This window comes from Neomonachus schauinslandi, chromosome 14 (genome assembly GCF_002201575.2).
Source record: "Neomonachus schauinslandi chromosome 14, ASM220157v2, whole genome shotgun sequence".
Classification (NCBI taxonomy): Eukaryota; Metazoa; Chordata; class Mammalia; order Carnivora; family Phocidae; genus Neomonachus; species Neomonachus schauinslandi.
In genome coordinates, this window is record NC_058416.1 from 67,623,767 (window position 1) to 67,639,226 (window position 15,460).

At 49.6% G+C, this 15,460-nt stretch overlaps 1 gene segment (V, D, J or C); it reads right to left on the reverse strand.

Annotated features, from left to right (window-relative positions):
* Positions 1 to 2,297: 2,297 nt before the first annotated feature.
* LOC110578359 lies at positions 2,298 to 9,047 on the reverse strand. The segment is given in 3 exon segments: positions 2,298 to 2,488; positions 8,299 to 8,601; positions 8,969 to 9,047. Coding segments are annotated over 3 exon segments (540 nt in total).
* Between the last annotated feature and the right edge of the window lie 6,413 nt (positions 9,048 to 15,460).

The window sequence follows — 15,460 nt, forward strand, 5'->3', positions numbered from 1 at the left end:
CACTTCCTCTCCTTGTCTTCCCAAGTCCTACCAGCCCACCTGGTTCTTGGGGCTTAACTGTTCCTCTCTGGTCACTGAGCTTATTCAGATTCTAGACCCTGTAATGATGTGGAAAAAATGGTTTAAGAATAGGCTTTTTCACCAGCCACATGGGGTGTGCATTGTGGATGGGATACCCCAGTGAGATACTGACCGCACTGCTCTGGTGGTTGAGAAGGCACCATACCCCCCACGCCCGTGTCTTCCTGGCAGTGAGTCACCAGGAAAAGTAGGGGGCACTGGATAGGGGAATCCTGATGTCTATCATGGGGGCAATTGGGTATCTACAACACAACTGGGGTAAGCAGGTGCATGCATGGATTCAGGAGATCCCCAAATACTCCCTGGGACTGTGATTACAGTCATAAATTGATCACAATCCAATGCAGCAGGTCTGATAATGGACCCACCTTCCAGCTAAAGGCTTGGTTGTCCCACCTGGCAGGGATCATGACTAGCTCAGGAATTTTCTGTGGTCAAGGGGGACATGGGGTCTTGAAGAAGGTAATTAGAGACATCACTCTGACCCCGAGGTAGTGGCAGAAATGAGCATAGTAAAAGTAACAAGTGTTTCTTCCTTATGTTGACATGAATAAGTTTGGATACATATTAAGCATATGTTTCTCTTTTGTTCACCTGTGTCATCCCATTATCATCTATCATTAGATGTGTTAACACTAACTAGTAAACTATATCTCAATTTTGAAGTTATGGGATATCAAATCAGCAGGGACAAAATAAAGATCACTAGTAGACTAAAATGTATTTTGAATCCTCTTGTGGGGAAAGGGTGAGCATGTTTGTAATTGTTCATTGGATAGTTTCATCACATTAGGTAGAAACATGGTAGCCAACATTCTCTTTATTCAGAGACTGTGGTTTGCGTGGATCTGGGTGAGTGTCATGTGGAGGAGGGGGGACTGTGGTGGTTATTAATTGTCAGCATTGACAGGCTGAACTGTATTTCACAAAATTCCTTTCTCTCTGCATTTCTGGGTAGGGTGAGTGTAAAGAGAAATTCTTGGGCACAATTTGGAGGGTAGAAGTGAGGCAGAACCCGTTGTGTGTCTCACTCCCATGGTTGTGTATTTTCTGGCCGCTTTGTAGGAGGAGGCAATTCTCCCAATGTCCCTCATTCACCATCAGGATGGATGTGACTCTCCAACTGTCTGTCAGAACCCATAGCACCCAGTGTGTCTGCATCTTTTTCATTGTTTAAAAACACAAGTAACAATGTGATCTGTGTGGGGATTGGACACGCACATTGTGGATTTGTGGGAGAAACCAGAGCTTTGTGTGTGTACACAGGGGCCTCCTGAGGTCCCTGGGGACCATGGCGGTGATAGAGGCTATCCTGGATTGGGTTCCAGAATGCAGACTCTGAGGTGGAGAAGTGCATGTGTAGGAAATGTAGGAGCAGGAGGGAGGTCAAACTGGGCAGAAGGAAAAGTGACCCACACAAAGTGAGACATCAGGTGAGGCCTCATCCCTGCATGGGGGGCTTTAAGCTGAGACCTTCCAGGATATCTGTACTGGGGGTAGGGCCTTAGGACCTTGGCTTCAGGAAATATTCAACTGAATCTCTCTGAGAAGGGGCAGAAACTGGAGGAGGCAGTGTTCTGTACCAAGAGCACTTCCCAGGGAAGAGTTCCCCCATGAGCTTCCAGGGGTTCCAGGCAGAGGTGAGTGCGTGCACGAGCCCAGAGGAGGGGTGACCACAGTGGGTAATGCACTGGTCTGCTCCACTCAGAGTCCCCAGCTGCCATGCTGCCAGGGCTTCAGGAGCTCAGCGGAGCTGGAAATTTCTGGTCATAATCCTGGCCAGTGGGGTGAAGGAGTGGTCCATGACCACCATATAGAAATGCAGGAATAATGACCAGTGTACTGATGCTTCTTTCTGTTTGTCCTTCCACCCAGTCCCTCTGTTTCCAAACATACTCAGGCCATGACAATATCGTAGCCCCAAATCAAACCACCCTCTACAGGTACTGCCTGAAGGGTGGATGGCTGGGAGGTCTGGGGACCTTGGACCTGGTGACCGGGGCCAGACCTCACTGCTCTGTGCACAGGCCTCCTGGGGCTGGAGGAGAGTGCGACACACATGGGGAAGGGGTTTGTGTCTCACTTCCCCATCTGCCTGTGTCACCGTGAGCATCAGCACTGCTGTCCCACACGTGACAGTAATAGTCAGCCTCGTCCTTGGCCCGGGCCCCGCTGATGGTCAGGGTGGCCGTGTTCCCTGAGTTGGAGCCTGAGAATCAGTCAGGGATCCCTGAGGGCCGGCTGCTATCACCATAGATAATCGTCACGGGGGCCTGGCCCGGCTTCTGTTGGTACCAGGAAACATTTTTACTTCCAATGTTGTTTCCCCCACAGGTGATCCGGGCTGTTTGTCCCAGGGTCACAGACACAGATGGGGGCTGAGTCAGCTCATAGGAGGCCACAGAACCTACAAGAAAGAAAAGGAGCTTTAGGTTTCCAGCTCTGGGTCTCATCCCCGGAACACCATCACCTGCCTGGCCTCCAGGGATTCTCCATGCCCTGTTTCCACCCTCCCACCATCTCAGCACCTGAGGCCCTTGGGTCCAGCTGGTGGATGGATTATTTGCACAAAGGAGATCATCCTCATTTTTCTCTGCCCAAGTCAGAGCCAGTGAGCACTTGGGGGAATTACACGCCTCCAGTCTCTCACTGCATCAGGGTGAGGACCATCCTTCCCCTGACAAGCTGCTCCCTGCTTAGCTCAGAGTCAGGGCCTGGATTGCCCCCGATCCCTGGGGCTGCAGTGGGTCTGAGCCTGGGTGCAGCACCTGTGCAATGAGCAAGGAGGCCAAGGAGGAGAGGGGTCCAGGCCATGGTGAAGGATTCTGCTCCCAGAGTCCTGTGCCTGGTCTGGATTGATCCCAGGCATCTCTTACGCCTTTCGGAGGGACAGGATGGTCATACAAATGAGCTGGGGCTCAGGGGCTGCTATTGAAGAGCCTTGTGGTTTCATAGAAGGGCTCAGCCTCAGGGGACACAGAGAGGGGAGGGCCAGCCCTGGAGGTCCACCCTCAGCCCAGGGGATTTTTCTTCACCTCCTGGTCCATAGCCTGGGGTGCCCAACTCCATCCTCTCCATGTCCTGACTTCACTCCCGAGCTGGTCTGTCCTGGCTGAGCGCAGAGGTGGAGTATGTCTGCATTTTCTGAGCATGATAGCATGTTTCCTCTGCAGGAACTAGGAGGCTTAGGTCAGTGCATTGCCTAAGCCATATCTGTGTTGGGGAGCATTAGAACCCGATCAAAAAGTTCTCCCTTGCCATGCGCACGTAGAGTTTTAAGGAGCCATTGAAGTGCTGTAGGTGTCTGTCCTGAGGGCTGGTCACAGATGTTGTGCCTCAGTATCCCCAGGGTGCAATGCATGCTGGAGCAGACCCAGCTTGAGCAAAGATCGACAGTGACTGAGTGCAGCAGGAATGGGCTGGGTGGGGAGGCATGAAATCCTGGACCTGTGCTAGAGACAGAGACAAATTCACAAGGACACAAATATGGAGAGCCCCTGAGTCAGAATTTTACATCAGAGTCAAAGGTGATAGTGTAGAAAACCTGCACCCTTTCTTTCTGGTCTCAGGTCCTGGTGAACAACCATCCCTGTTAGAACTCCTGATGCCAGACCCTCTCCATGGCCAGGTGGCTTGGCCAGGTGATCTCTGCTGCCCCCTGGTGGCCGTTCTCCAGGAGGCACAGGGAAGTCCGTTGTCCAGGTGCAGATTCAGAACCCACTGCTCACATCCTGATTCCCAGATCCTTGGACTGCTGGCCCCAGGGAGGAATTACTCTTCTCTATGTGGCCCTTGCCACTTTCAAGGCCAGACTGCCGGAGATCTGAGTATCCATGAAAATCGGAAGAGGCCCATGTGAGGAGGAGAAGGCAAAGCCCATCTGAGGTATCACTGCTCCTACCACTGGGGTGGTGGGTCGTCAGGAGTGTGGTTCTGGGCTGGACACCAGGGGACACAGGACTCAGGCACTGCTTCTTACTGGCCCTGGTGGCTGGTGCACCAAAATAGGGTGGTGGTGGCTACAGCTCCAAGGACAGAGACAGGAGAACACTCACCTGACTAACCTTTATTCAGACCCACTTTGGTTTGGCAGACTTTCAATCCTGGGAAATCTTTGTGAAGAAGACAGTTTCTCTCTCAGAGTTTCCATGTTGTGGGTGGGGTGCAATAGTGGACACACTTGTTTTGGTGAGACAGTAGACAGCCCCTACCACCTTTTACCCCAAGTCTTATCTTCTATATTCATTTGAAAGCCAAACCATTGCTATTCCCACGTCCCTCTTGGCCAGCATTGACCTTGTAGTTCAGCACTGGCCAATGGATATGTCCTTCATCTGGTGATCATTCTGGGGACTTTTACTCTCATGAAGTAAGGAGACAGGCCAGATATATGGAGTGCCTTTCCTGGAGCTGCAACAGCCATGTGAGGTGTGTTGTCAGCAAGAATGAAAAGCAAAGCTCCATAGGTGAGATATTGGGGGGAAAAAGTGAGTAGATTTGGGACGTCATGGAATTGGTGAGTCTCTGGAAAGTAGCCATTTACCTCCAGACTTTGTTGGGAGGGAGTTTGTCTGTTCCTGCCTCTGATTATCATGGGTATGTTTTGCATTAACGTTTTTGTGACCAGTAGGGAAATAATGACCACAAATCAATGAACTAATCACATGATAGGGAAAAACCGTTCAGTAGTAGGTAATATGCAGACAATTAAGATGGATATCAGACAGATACTGTGTGGGGAGAAGCTGCAGGAGGCCTCTCTGGGGAGGTGACCCTAGAGCTGCTGTCAGTCAGGATGGGAAGAAGGAAGGGGCACGAGGACATGTGTTTGGGGACAGCAGGGTCAGTCCCTGCAGGGAAGATTCCTGTTTGTCTGATCCTGAAGGAACCGTGAGCACCTAAGGTGTCTGTGATTTAAACCTTGTCAGTTTCAAGGTAATATGTTCTTACAAATTAAAAATTGGGGGGCTGGAGTGATGTGTTGTCAGAATTCATTTTGCTGTTTGTTTCTGGTTTTGGTGAATCCCAGGAGTGGTTCCTGTGTGAATCTGGAGCAAACTGAAAGGGAGACAGCAGCCTTTTTTGTAGCTGACGGTCATTGTGGCTCATCTGCTGGGTGTTAAGTCTTTTTCTAATGAAGGTTGTTGCATTTGTCAAATGCTCTTTCTGCTTCGATTGAGAAAATCATGTGAGTTTTGTATTTTATTCCATTGATATGATGTATCGCACTAATCGTTTTGTATGTTGAAACACCTTGTATTGTTGCAGTAAATCCCTCTTGTTCCTGGTGTCTAATTCTTTCTATATGCTGCTGGATTAAGTTTGATAGTGTTTTGTTGAGGATTTCTGTGCCTGTATTTGTAGGGGACAGCGGTCTATAGTTTTCTAGTGATGTGTACTTTTGGTATCAGTGTAACAATGGCCACATGAAATGAGTGGGGAAGTCTACCACATTCATCTATTTTTTGGAACCCGTTGTGAAAAATTCATACTACAGTTGAGTTTTGAACAAAGCAGGTGTTAGGGGTGCTGACACAGGTGTAGTCTAAAACCTGCATATAACTTTTGATTCTCCCAAATTTTAACTACTAATTGCCTCCTCTTGACCAGAAACCTTACTGACAACATACACAGTGGATTAAGACATATTTTCGATGGTATATGAATCATATATTGTATTCTCACAAAAAAAGTGAGTCCAAAAAGAAAATGTTGTGCAGAAGAAAATTAGGGAATTAGGATAGCTGGTGCTGGTGTGTGGGGCCCAGGCAGCCCCTGCCTGGCCAGCACCATGTGAGCCTCTAGCGTGGACGGGCACTGTGCTCACCCTGTGCACCAGTTCTCAGCAAAGGACATCGGTGGGGATATGTTTAATCTGCACAATCTGTACTTGTGCATTGTCACCAACAGGCCCTAACAACGTGGCAAACAGACATGAACTGCACTAAGCTCCTCGACCCACAAGCCCCCTATGCTGAGTCGGGTTCGTGGAGCCTGGCCTTCCCTTGTGACCATCCGGAGAGGCAGCAACCAGGGAGTAATGTGCAGATGGGACAGTCCACCGATGGCTCTAAGGTCAAATTCCATGAGCACAGCAAGATCTGAGTGACTAGGGAGGTCACCCACCCACTGTGGAAGGGGATGGAAGCCCAGCCCAAGGGGTGGAGCATGAAGGGGAATGCCATCAAATGGACCTTCACCAAGTTCCATATTGTCCAGAAAGCTGTGTGGTGACACGATAATGTCCCACAGAAGGGCCCCTGGTAATAAAGAAGGAACTTCCCTGCCACCCATAGCTCTGCAGGCGTGCACCCCCCACCCGAGCCCACTGTCCCTTGGAGAGGTCCACATGGTACCCTTACTGTCTCCCTGAAAACCAGGCTTCTGCTCTGGTGTAGACCCCAGACCAGGCAGGCACCCTCTACCGGAGGAATGTCCCTCCACCTGCTAGCTGCTCAACACTCCTCACCCCTGGCTGTCTTGTGGGAATAAAACATACAGATTTGGGGGGAAAAGCATGAACAAGAGAAAATACATTTACATTACTGTCGTGTAAACCCTCGTGAGTAACTGGACTGGAGCAATTCAACCCGAGTTGGTCAAGGGTCAACTGTGTGCCTCTCATGTTGGTTCTTTCTGGAGAACCTAACGAATACACCTCGTTAGATATAACTCTTTGTTATTGAAAGGTTTTAGTTTATTGTTGCTTTAGGGTTTATAGGAGCAATCTACCTTCCCCAAATCTACCTTCCAGTGATTTTATATCACTTCACATAGAACATAAGACTATTTTAATATGTTCTTCTCACCCCACCCCCCAATTTGTGCTATGGGGATCCTGTGTTTTATTTTGAGATTCATCATGAACCAGGGCATATTGTTATTATGTTTGTCTTCACACAGTTGTCATTCAGAGACATTAATGTAAGACAGATGTTTAGGTTTGTCCATGTAGACCCCATGGCTGATTATCTTCATCCCTTTGTGTGGGTTCACATTGCTATCTGATAGACTATTCCTCTCTGTGAGGAGTGTCTGTCACTCGCTGTTGTAGCGAGTATCTGTGGGTGGTCAATTATGTGACATTGTGCAGTCTGAAAGCTTTATCTTGCTTCATTTTTGAGAGATATTTTCACTGGATAATGAATTTCAGGTGGACAGATTTTTCTTTTTTACAGATACGTATTTTTTTAAAGATTTTATTTATTTGAGAGAGAGAGAGAGAGTGTGCAAGTGGGGCAGAGGGAGAGGTAGAAGCAGACTCCCCACTGAGCAGGCAGCAGGACAAGTGGCTTGATCCCAGGACTCCAGGATCATGACCTGAGCCAAAGGCAGACGCTTAGCCAAATGAGCCACCCAGGTCCCCCTACAGATATATAGTTTAATATCTTTCTTTCAAAAGATATTTCTCCACCGTCTTCTTGCTTGCGTTGCTCATAGTAAAATCTGCTTTCACCATATTTACCCTCTGCATACCACCCGCATGTTCTCTCTGGCTGCTTCGCAGATGACTCTTCCACACCGGCGTTCAGCAATGTGACTGTGATGTGGATGACACTGTGGGTACTTCCTGGTTCCCAAGCATGAGCTTTGTTGAACTTCTTGAATATGTTGGTTATTGTTTTCACCAAATTTCAATATTTCTGTCCAATATTTCTTTAAGCATCTTTTCTATTCCCTCCTGTCTGTCTTCTCTGCTTGGGGGCTCCAGTTACAAGTATAGTGGGCTGCATGAGGTGGTCCCGCAACCAAACGAGGCTCTGTTCATTTCTTACAGTTTTTTGGGGGGTCTTATTTCATTTTGAATGGTTACTACTTTGGTGTTGCGGAGTTCGCGAATCTCTTCTTTTGCAGAAACTAATCTGTTGTCATCCGGTGCATTTTTACTGTCAGACACTGACTGCAGTTTTCATCTCCAAAGTGAGATGTGGCCCTGTTCAAGGGTCATCCACGTCTGCACTGAACATGTTCAGTCATGCTCTGCCTCTTCAAACAAATGGAGTCTCATTACAATGGTAATTTTTGTGTTGTCCCTCATACATCCTCTGTAGAGCCCACCTGCAGGGCAGGGAGGAGGGAGCAGCCTGTGGACCTCAGACCTGGGGACCTGGGTCAGACCTGCACATTGGTTTGTGCACAGGTCTCCTGGGGCTGGAGGAGAGGGTGACACACACGGGGAAGGGGTTTGTGTCTCACTTCCCCATCTGCCTGTGTCACCGTGAGCATCAGCACTGCTTGCTGATGACAGACAGTAATAGTCAGCCTCGTCCTCGGCCCGGGCCCCGCTGATGGTCAGGGTGGCCGTGTTCCCCGAGTTGGTGCCTGAGAATCGGTCAGGGATCCCTGAGGGCCGGCTGCTATCACCATAGATAATCGTCACGGGGGCCTGGCCTGGCTTCTGTTGGTACCAGGAAGCATAGTTACTTCCAATGTTGTCTCCCCCACACGTGATCCTGGCCGTCTGTCCCAGGCTCACTGACATCGAGGGGGGCTGAGTCAGCACGTAGGCAGCCATGGAACCTGCAAGAGAGAAAACGCGAGGTGGGCTTTCAAACTCAGGTCTCGTCTTTAGGACCCCCCACCCACGTGACCTAGATTGGAGTTTAGGGATACTCTGGACTTACAGGGCACCCCTCCCATCAGTCTCAGCCCCTGAGGCCCCTGAGCATGGCTGGTGAATGGAGCCTTTGAACAAATAAGAACCCTGACCCTCTTTCCCTGGGTAGGTGCAGCCCCTAGGGCTCACGCAGAGCCCTCCAGCCCCTCATCCTGCAGCAGGGTCATGAGCATCTTGCCCCCCACAAGCAGTGCCCTGCTGAGCTCCATGTCGGGGCCAGGCTTGTGACAGCTCTGTGGGTCTGGGTGGGTGTGAGCCTGGGCTCAGCACCTGTGCAGTGAGCCAGGAATGCGAGGAGAAGAGGGGTCCAGGCCATGGCGCAGGTGCCCCGATTTTCTCCCTGAGGCACTAGGCTGGGCACATTCCTTCCCAGGCCTCTCTTATCCCCTTGCTGGAAACACCTGAAGGTTATGCAAATCATTTGGGGCTCAGGGGCTGCTGCTGAGGACCTTTGCGGTTTCAGAGAAGGCTTGGCCCCAAGGGGCAGAGAGAGGGAGGGGTGGGCCCTGCAGAGCTACCATCAGCCCAGGGGATTCTGCTTTGCCCACTTGTCCCATAATTGGTTCTGAATTGTCCTTCCCAGATTTTCTCCTTTCCTTGCTCCTAGGTGACCATAAGAGGCTTAGGTCAGTGCAGTGTCTACCCAGACCCCTGTTTGTGAGCATCAGACGTGAAGAAAATTCTTCACTTGCTAAGCACACATGGAGTTTTGCAAGAACCACTGAGGTGCTGTAGGTGATGTCCTCACGGAGAGCTCCTAGGGCAGGTCATAGATTCTGTGGCTCAGTATCCCCAGTGTGCACTCAGTTCCTGGGATAGATGCAGTGCTTGAGCAAGGATTGACAGTGACTGGTTTTTAGCATAAATGGGCTGGGCTGGAGAGGCATGAAGTACTGGACCTTGTGCAGGAGACAGAGGCAAATTCTTAAAGAGACAGATCTGAGCGACACCGAGTCAGAATTTTTTGTTAGCGGTAAAGGTGACAGTATAGAAAGCCTATGACTTTTCCTTTAGGTCTCAGGTGGTGGTGACGAACCCTCCCTGGCTGTTAGAACCCCTGATGCCCGTACACACCCCATGTCCAGGTGAGCTCTGCTGCCCCCTAGAGGCCACTCCGCATTGGCGGCTGCAAGTGCAGGGAAGACCTTCCTCCAGGTGGAGATTCTGAATCCACTGCTCCGATCTTGAGTCCCTGATCCATGGACTTTTGGCTCCATGTGAGGAATTGCTTTTATCTAAGTAGTCCCTGCCAGACTCAAGGTCATGCAGGTGCTGATCAGATTACCCATGAAAATATGAGCAGGCTCATTTAGAGGAGGAGAATGCAGGGCTCATCTGAAGTACGGGTTGTGGGTGGTCATGCATGTGGTTTTGGAGCTTGGTACTAGGGGATGCAGGACTCAGGGACAGCCTCTTACTGGTGCCAGCGGCTGATGCAGGACCAACCTGGGGCAGAGGTGACTTGCTTCCAAGTCAGAGACAGGAGAACAGTCACTTAACAAACATTAATCAGACCCACTTTGGTCTGGCAGACATTCTATCCTGGAAATTAGTGTGAACAAGATGCAGTCACTTTATCAATTTCCATCTCGAGTCTGGGGCTGCAGAGTGGATATATGTGTTTTGCTGATACAGCACATAGACGCCAACCCCTTCTATCTGCATCTTGTCTTCTATATTCGTTTAGAAGCCACACTATGGGTATTCTCAGATGCCACTTGGTCAGCGTTGACCCCATCCATGGCCCAGAGCTGACCAATGAATGTGTCATGTGCCTGGGGATCTTTTGGGGGACTTTTGCTCTTGTGAAGAAAAGAAACAGTATAAATGTATGTTGTGCTCTTTCCCTTGTACTTGGGTGTGATGGCTGGAGCTGCGGCAGCCATCTCTAGGTCCGCTCAACAATAAGGCAAAGCAAAGCCTCCATAGTAGTGATGGTGGGAGAAAAAGTGAGTACCTGGAGAACCACCATCTGACCTCAGACTTATTTCTGTGGGAGAAAAATAAGCATCTGAACATTCATGCCTCTTGTTGAGATGTGCGTGTATTGCCTTAATCTTCCTGACCAGTTAGGATGACAATAAACACAAAATGATCAATTAATAAAATAATTATAGAAGAACGTGTGCAGTGTTGGGTGACGTGCAGAGAATGAAGTGACATCAGACAAAATGACAGTCAGGGAGTATGTGGGGAGAGGTTAGAGGAGGCCTCTCTGCAGAGGGGACTGTGGGGCTGCTGTCAGGATGGGAAGAAGGGGCAAGAACTGAAGTGTGTTTGGAGTCAGTCCCTCTGGAGAAGAGTCTGGTTAGTCTGAGGATGCAGGGACTGTGAGGACCTAGGTGTCTATGATTCCAAACTAGTTGAGCTCCAAGGTGACATTTTCTCCTAAGTTAAAAACTTGAGGGGCAGGTGTGATGTGTTAGAATCCTCATGCTGTATGTTTCCAGGAAAAGTGAATCACGAGAGGAGCCCTGTGTGAACCTCCCTGCGAACTGAGTGGGAAGTTGGAGCCCGTTTGTAGCTGGCAGTCAGTGTGGCTTCTCTGACGCTCACCTGTGTGTTTTTGTGTGTGTCTCTGCATCACATCAAATTCCTGCCACACACCCCTTTATATTGATAAACATACACATACATGAGTATACTTGTATGTGTGCACATATATACTAATTGTGTCTGCTCTGTGTATGTTTGTAGATGTATGTGTGTGTACATCCTTTTGCAGTGTATACACATATATTTTCTAGAGATTCTGAACTCTGCCTGGGTACCGAAGGTGCAGTTGATGTGATTTTGGTTTTTTTAGGAGGCATGTGGTTACATTTTATCAGTAATGATAAGGTGGGTGTGGTTGCCACAAGAAATAGTGGGATCAAATACTAATCAGACTCATTTGACAGAGGACACTGGTATCATTTAGTTAATGATGCTATTCCTAGGCCTGACATAGATGGACAGCTTACCAACTTTTCTCATCTGTATAATAGAAAGCTCCATTTGGGAAACACTTTGGCTTGCTACTGAACCTTAACAGGGAATGTATGCTCCTTATTAGCCACTAAGTTACTCTGTGACCTGAACCACCTGCCTGGACTGACGGCCTACTGACCAACAATGCCATGGAAATGGGCATTCAGAGCAGCTGTCCAACATCAAACAGAAGAGGTTAATTTGATATCAGGCTTCACCAGGGCCTGAAGGAACAGATGAGTTGTATGAGGAAGAGGCCCAATGGCCATGACCCTAACCCCTGCTGCATTATCTTTTCTCTGTCTCCCTTTTCTCTGTCTCCTTAACTATGACCGAAGGGGATGATCCTGAGACCAGCTGATATAGAGAAAATACACACAGCTTGTTTACAGAGGTTCCTGTATGCTATGCAGCCAACTCTGCTGGTTAACAATATCAGCACGGCAGCCCTCCTCTGGGACACCCTGCATAACATGGGTAGAGGAAAACTCTCCAATGAGGTAATATTTGAGCGGAGTACTTGGTTCATTTCACCTGGACAGAGAGAAGGACAGAGCCTATACTGACCTATAGGCTCTACTCAGAGTTCAGTGGATGGCCAGAGATGCCAAGAAGCACAGTAAGAAAACTGGTAAAAGATGTTTGAGGAAGAGATATTTGAGTAGAACTCCCCAAATGAATACAGAGCAGGATGCTATGTGTGTTCCATGAAAATGTCTACCATAATGTGTCCTCAAAAGGAAATGGTGTTAATAATCAGGTGGATAATATGACATGACTGGGGACGGTGATCAGCCTTCTTGTCCATCCACACTTGAACTTGTCCAGTGGGCTCCATTACACAGTGCCCATGTTGAAAGGTGTGTGGTTATTCATGGGATAATCACTGTCAATTTCCACTCACTAAAGTTCACCTGGCTATGGCCACTTCTGAGAACCACTCTGCCAACAGTGGAGACCAACCCTGAGTTCCCAGCATGAGACCATTCTCTTGGGAAACAGCCTGGAGCCTGGTTGCAGACTAATTACATTAGACCTCTTCCATCATGGTAGGGATAGCTCTGTACTTTTTGGAATAAATCTTTACATATATAGGCTTACTTTGACCGCAGTGCTTCTTCCCAAACTATTACCCTTGTACTACAGGTTGCCTCACCCACTGTTCTAGTATTTCAGGGAGGCTTCTGTCCAAGGTACATATTTCACATCAAATGAAGGACTGCAATGTGCCCATGTCCATGGAATTCACTGGTTCTACCTTCTTCCCCACTATTCTGAAACAGCTGGCTTGGATGGATGGACTAATGTCTTCTTGAAGACTCAGTTTCTGTCCCAGGCATGGGACAACACCTTGTGGGGCTGGAGTAACATTTTCCAGAGTTGATATTTGCATTAAATCTGTGTCCAATATATGGTGATGTTTCTGGCATAGCTAACATTCATGGGTCCAGGGATCTAGAGGTGGAATTGGGAATGTCCCCACTCACTGATATTCCCAGTCACCTCCTGCAAAATTTTGACTGTCACCATGACCCTACACTCTGGTGACCTAGAGGTCTTAATTCTAAAGGAGAACTGCTTTCACCCAGTGACACCACAATGATTCTACTCAACTGAAAGCTGAGACTTCCCCTTGTCACTTTTGAGTGTCTTGTGTCTCCATGGATGTCTCTCTGTCTGTCCTTCCAGGCTGATTGTTCATCCCCAACAAGTATCCTAGCCAAGAAAATGTGACAGTCTCATCCTGCCTCCTGCCATGCACTCCTGATCCACACGGTGCAGAGGCTGCCTGGAGGACTGGGTTGGAGATAGGTCTGGGAATCTCAGATCTGGGGCCCGGGGCCAGACCTACTGTGCTTTGTCCACAGTCCTCCTGGGGCTGAAGGAGTGTGTCATACAGACAGGGAATCATTTGTGTCTCACATCCTTGTGTGTCTCTGTCACTATGAGCATTAGTACCATTGTCTCACACCTCACAGTAGTAGTGAGCTTCCTCCTTGGTCTTGGTCCTGCTAATATTTAGGGTGGCTGGGTCTTGAAATTTGGAGTCAGAGAATTGGTCAGGAATCCTTGAGGGATGCTTACTGTTGTCCATTATGACCAGCACGGGGTCCTGACCTGGCTTCTGCTGGTACCACTGTATACCGGATTTCTATATTGTCTCCCTGACAGGTGATCACGGCCATCTGTCCCAGAGTCACTGAGCACAGGGCAGCTGGGTCAGCACCAGGGAGGTGTTTCAGGAGCCCGGTCATGGGCTGAGCTGGGCCTTTCTAGAGCTATAGACAACACCTGATTCAGGTGGTCCTGTGGCCTCAGCATCTACCCCTCCTGCTTTATTCACCTCTGTGTCCCCTAGCTGCACTCTGGTCCCATCCTTGGCATCAGAATAGGGAACTCTCTCATTCTGACACTTGTTCATCATGGTGCACGTGGGAATTTACTTGTTATACAATCACCTGCTGTTGGAGATTCATCACAACCTCTAGTCTATTTCCACGTGGTGCTTCTGTCTCTGACACCCCCCATCCCACTGCAGACCAGCGACTGGCATTGTCAACTCTTGATTCCTTTAATTTTTTTTTCATTCACCTTTCATGTAAATATATGAATTGGGCCAGGAACCAGCCCTGACTGAGGGACTCACTTCAAGCTCCGTGTCTCTGTGAGGGTTCCCAGGGCCATGTCTTTGCACACGGAGGGAGCTCTGGGGACTGGAGAGTCTGTGGTCCCTCCTGGGAACTGGGTTCTGTCACTGGAGCAAAGACAGCACAGGGACCAGAGATGTGGCCTGAGGCCGTGGGAATCACGTCACCCTGGAGACAGTCTCACAGGGAGGCTGCGGATGCTCCTTCCGGGGACCATGGGCTCCGAGTGCCCCACCTCCCATCCCCTGAGACACTTGTGAGCAAGGAAGCTGCAGCCCCGGGTCAGAGTCTGCCTGAGGTGGGGAAGGAGAGGCAGAGGGTGAGAGGTCAGGGCGTCTCTGAACGTGCCCAGCACAGAAGGTTCAGCTCCCTGGGACCTCAAGTGGAGCGTGAGGGACTAGAATTTCCAGATGAGGTACTCACTGTGTCAGGACTCCTCTCAGTGTCCTGGGTAACAGTGTGTGAGTCTGACCCTCAGAACAAGGTCCCTGGAGTTGAGGAGATAAGGATGGATCATCCCTACTTCCTTCTGAGGACTGAACCCTGGACCCCTGCTGACCCCCGGGCCTAGTGTCCCTGTGCGGCTCCCCCTGGGCAGCCCCAGCCTCTGTCCTGGGTCTTCTGATGCAGCCCTGCTGCCCCCTGCTGGTGGAGGAGGCTCAGACCAGGAGCTTCCCTCCTGCAGGTCTCCCCACAGCCCCTGTCTCCTGAGGAGGGGTGTGGACCTGGGTTTCCAGCCTCCCTCAGGCAGCTTCCACCCTCTGCCCAGCCCAGCCCAGCCCAGCCCAGCACAGAAACTCACATACTCAGTGCAGGAGGCAGGACAGGTAAGATTCCTGCTCTTGTCCAGGGGTCAAAACGCCCTCGCCTGTCCCTCTGGCTGTGGCAACGGGGTGGGCGCAGGGTAATGTGGAGTGTATTTTGAAAGGGTCACAGTCCAGGAAACCTTTGTGCAATCCTACTGGCACTCCTTTCTCTCCATTTAGGAGTCGAGTCTGATGCTGCCTGCATCCCAGTGAGTGCCGCTGGGTCACAGTGGAACAGGGGATGCTTCTAGCACTAATGTTACACACGGACCTAATCTTTATCAGTATTATTCCTATCATTTTCAACACACTGTTTCTTCTCTTTTTTTCTTTCTTTC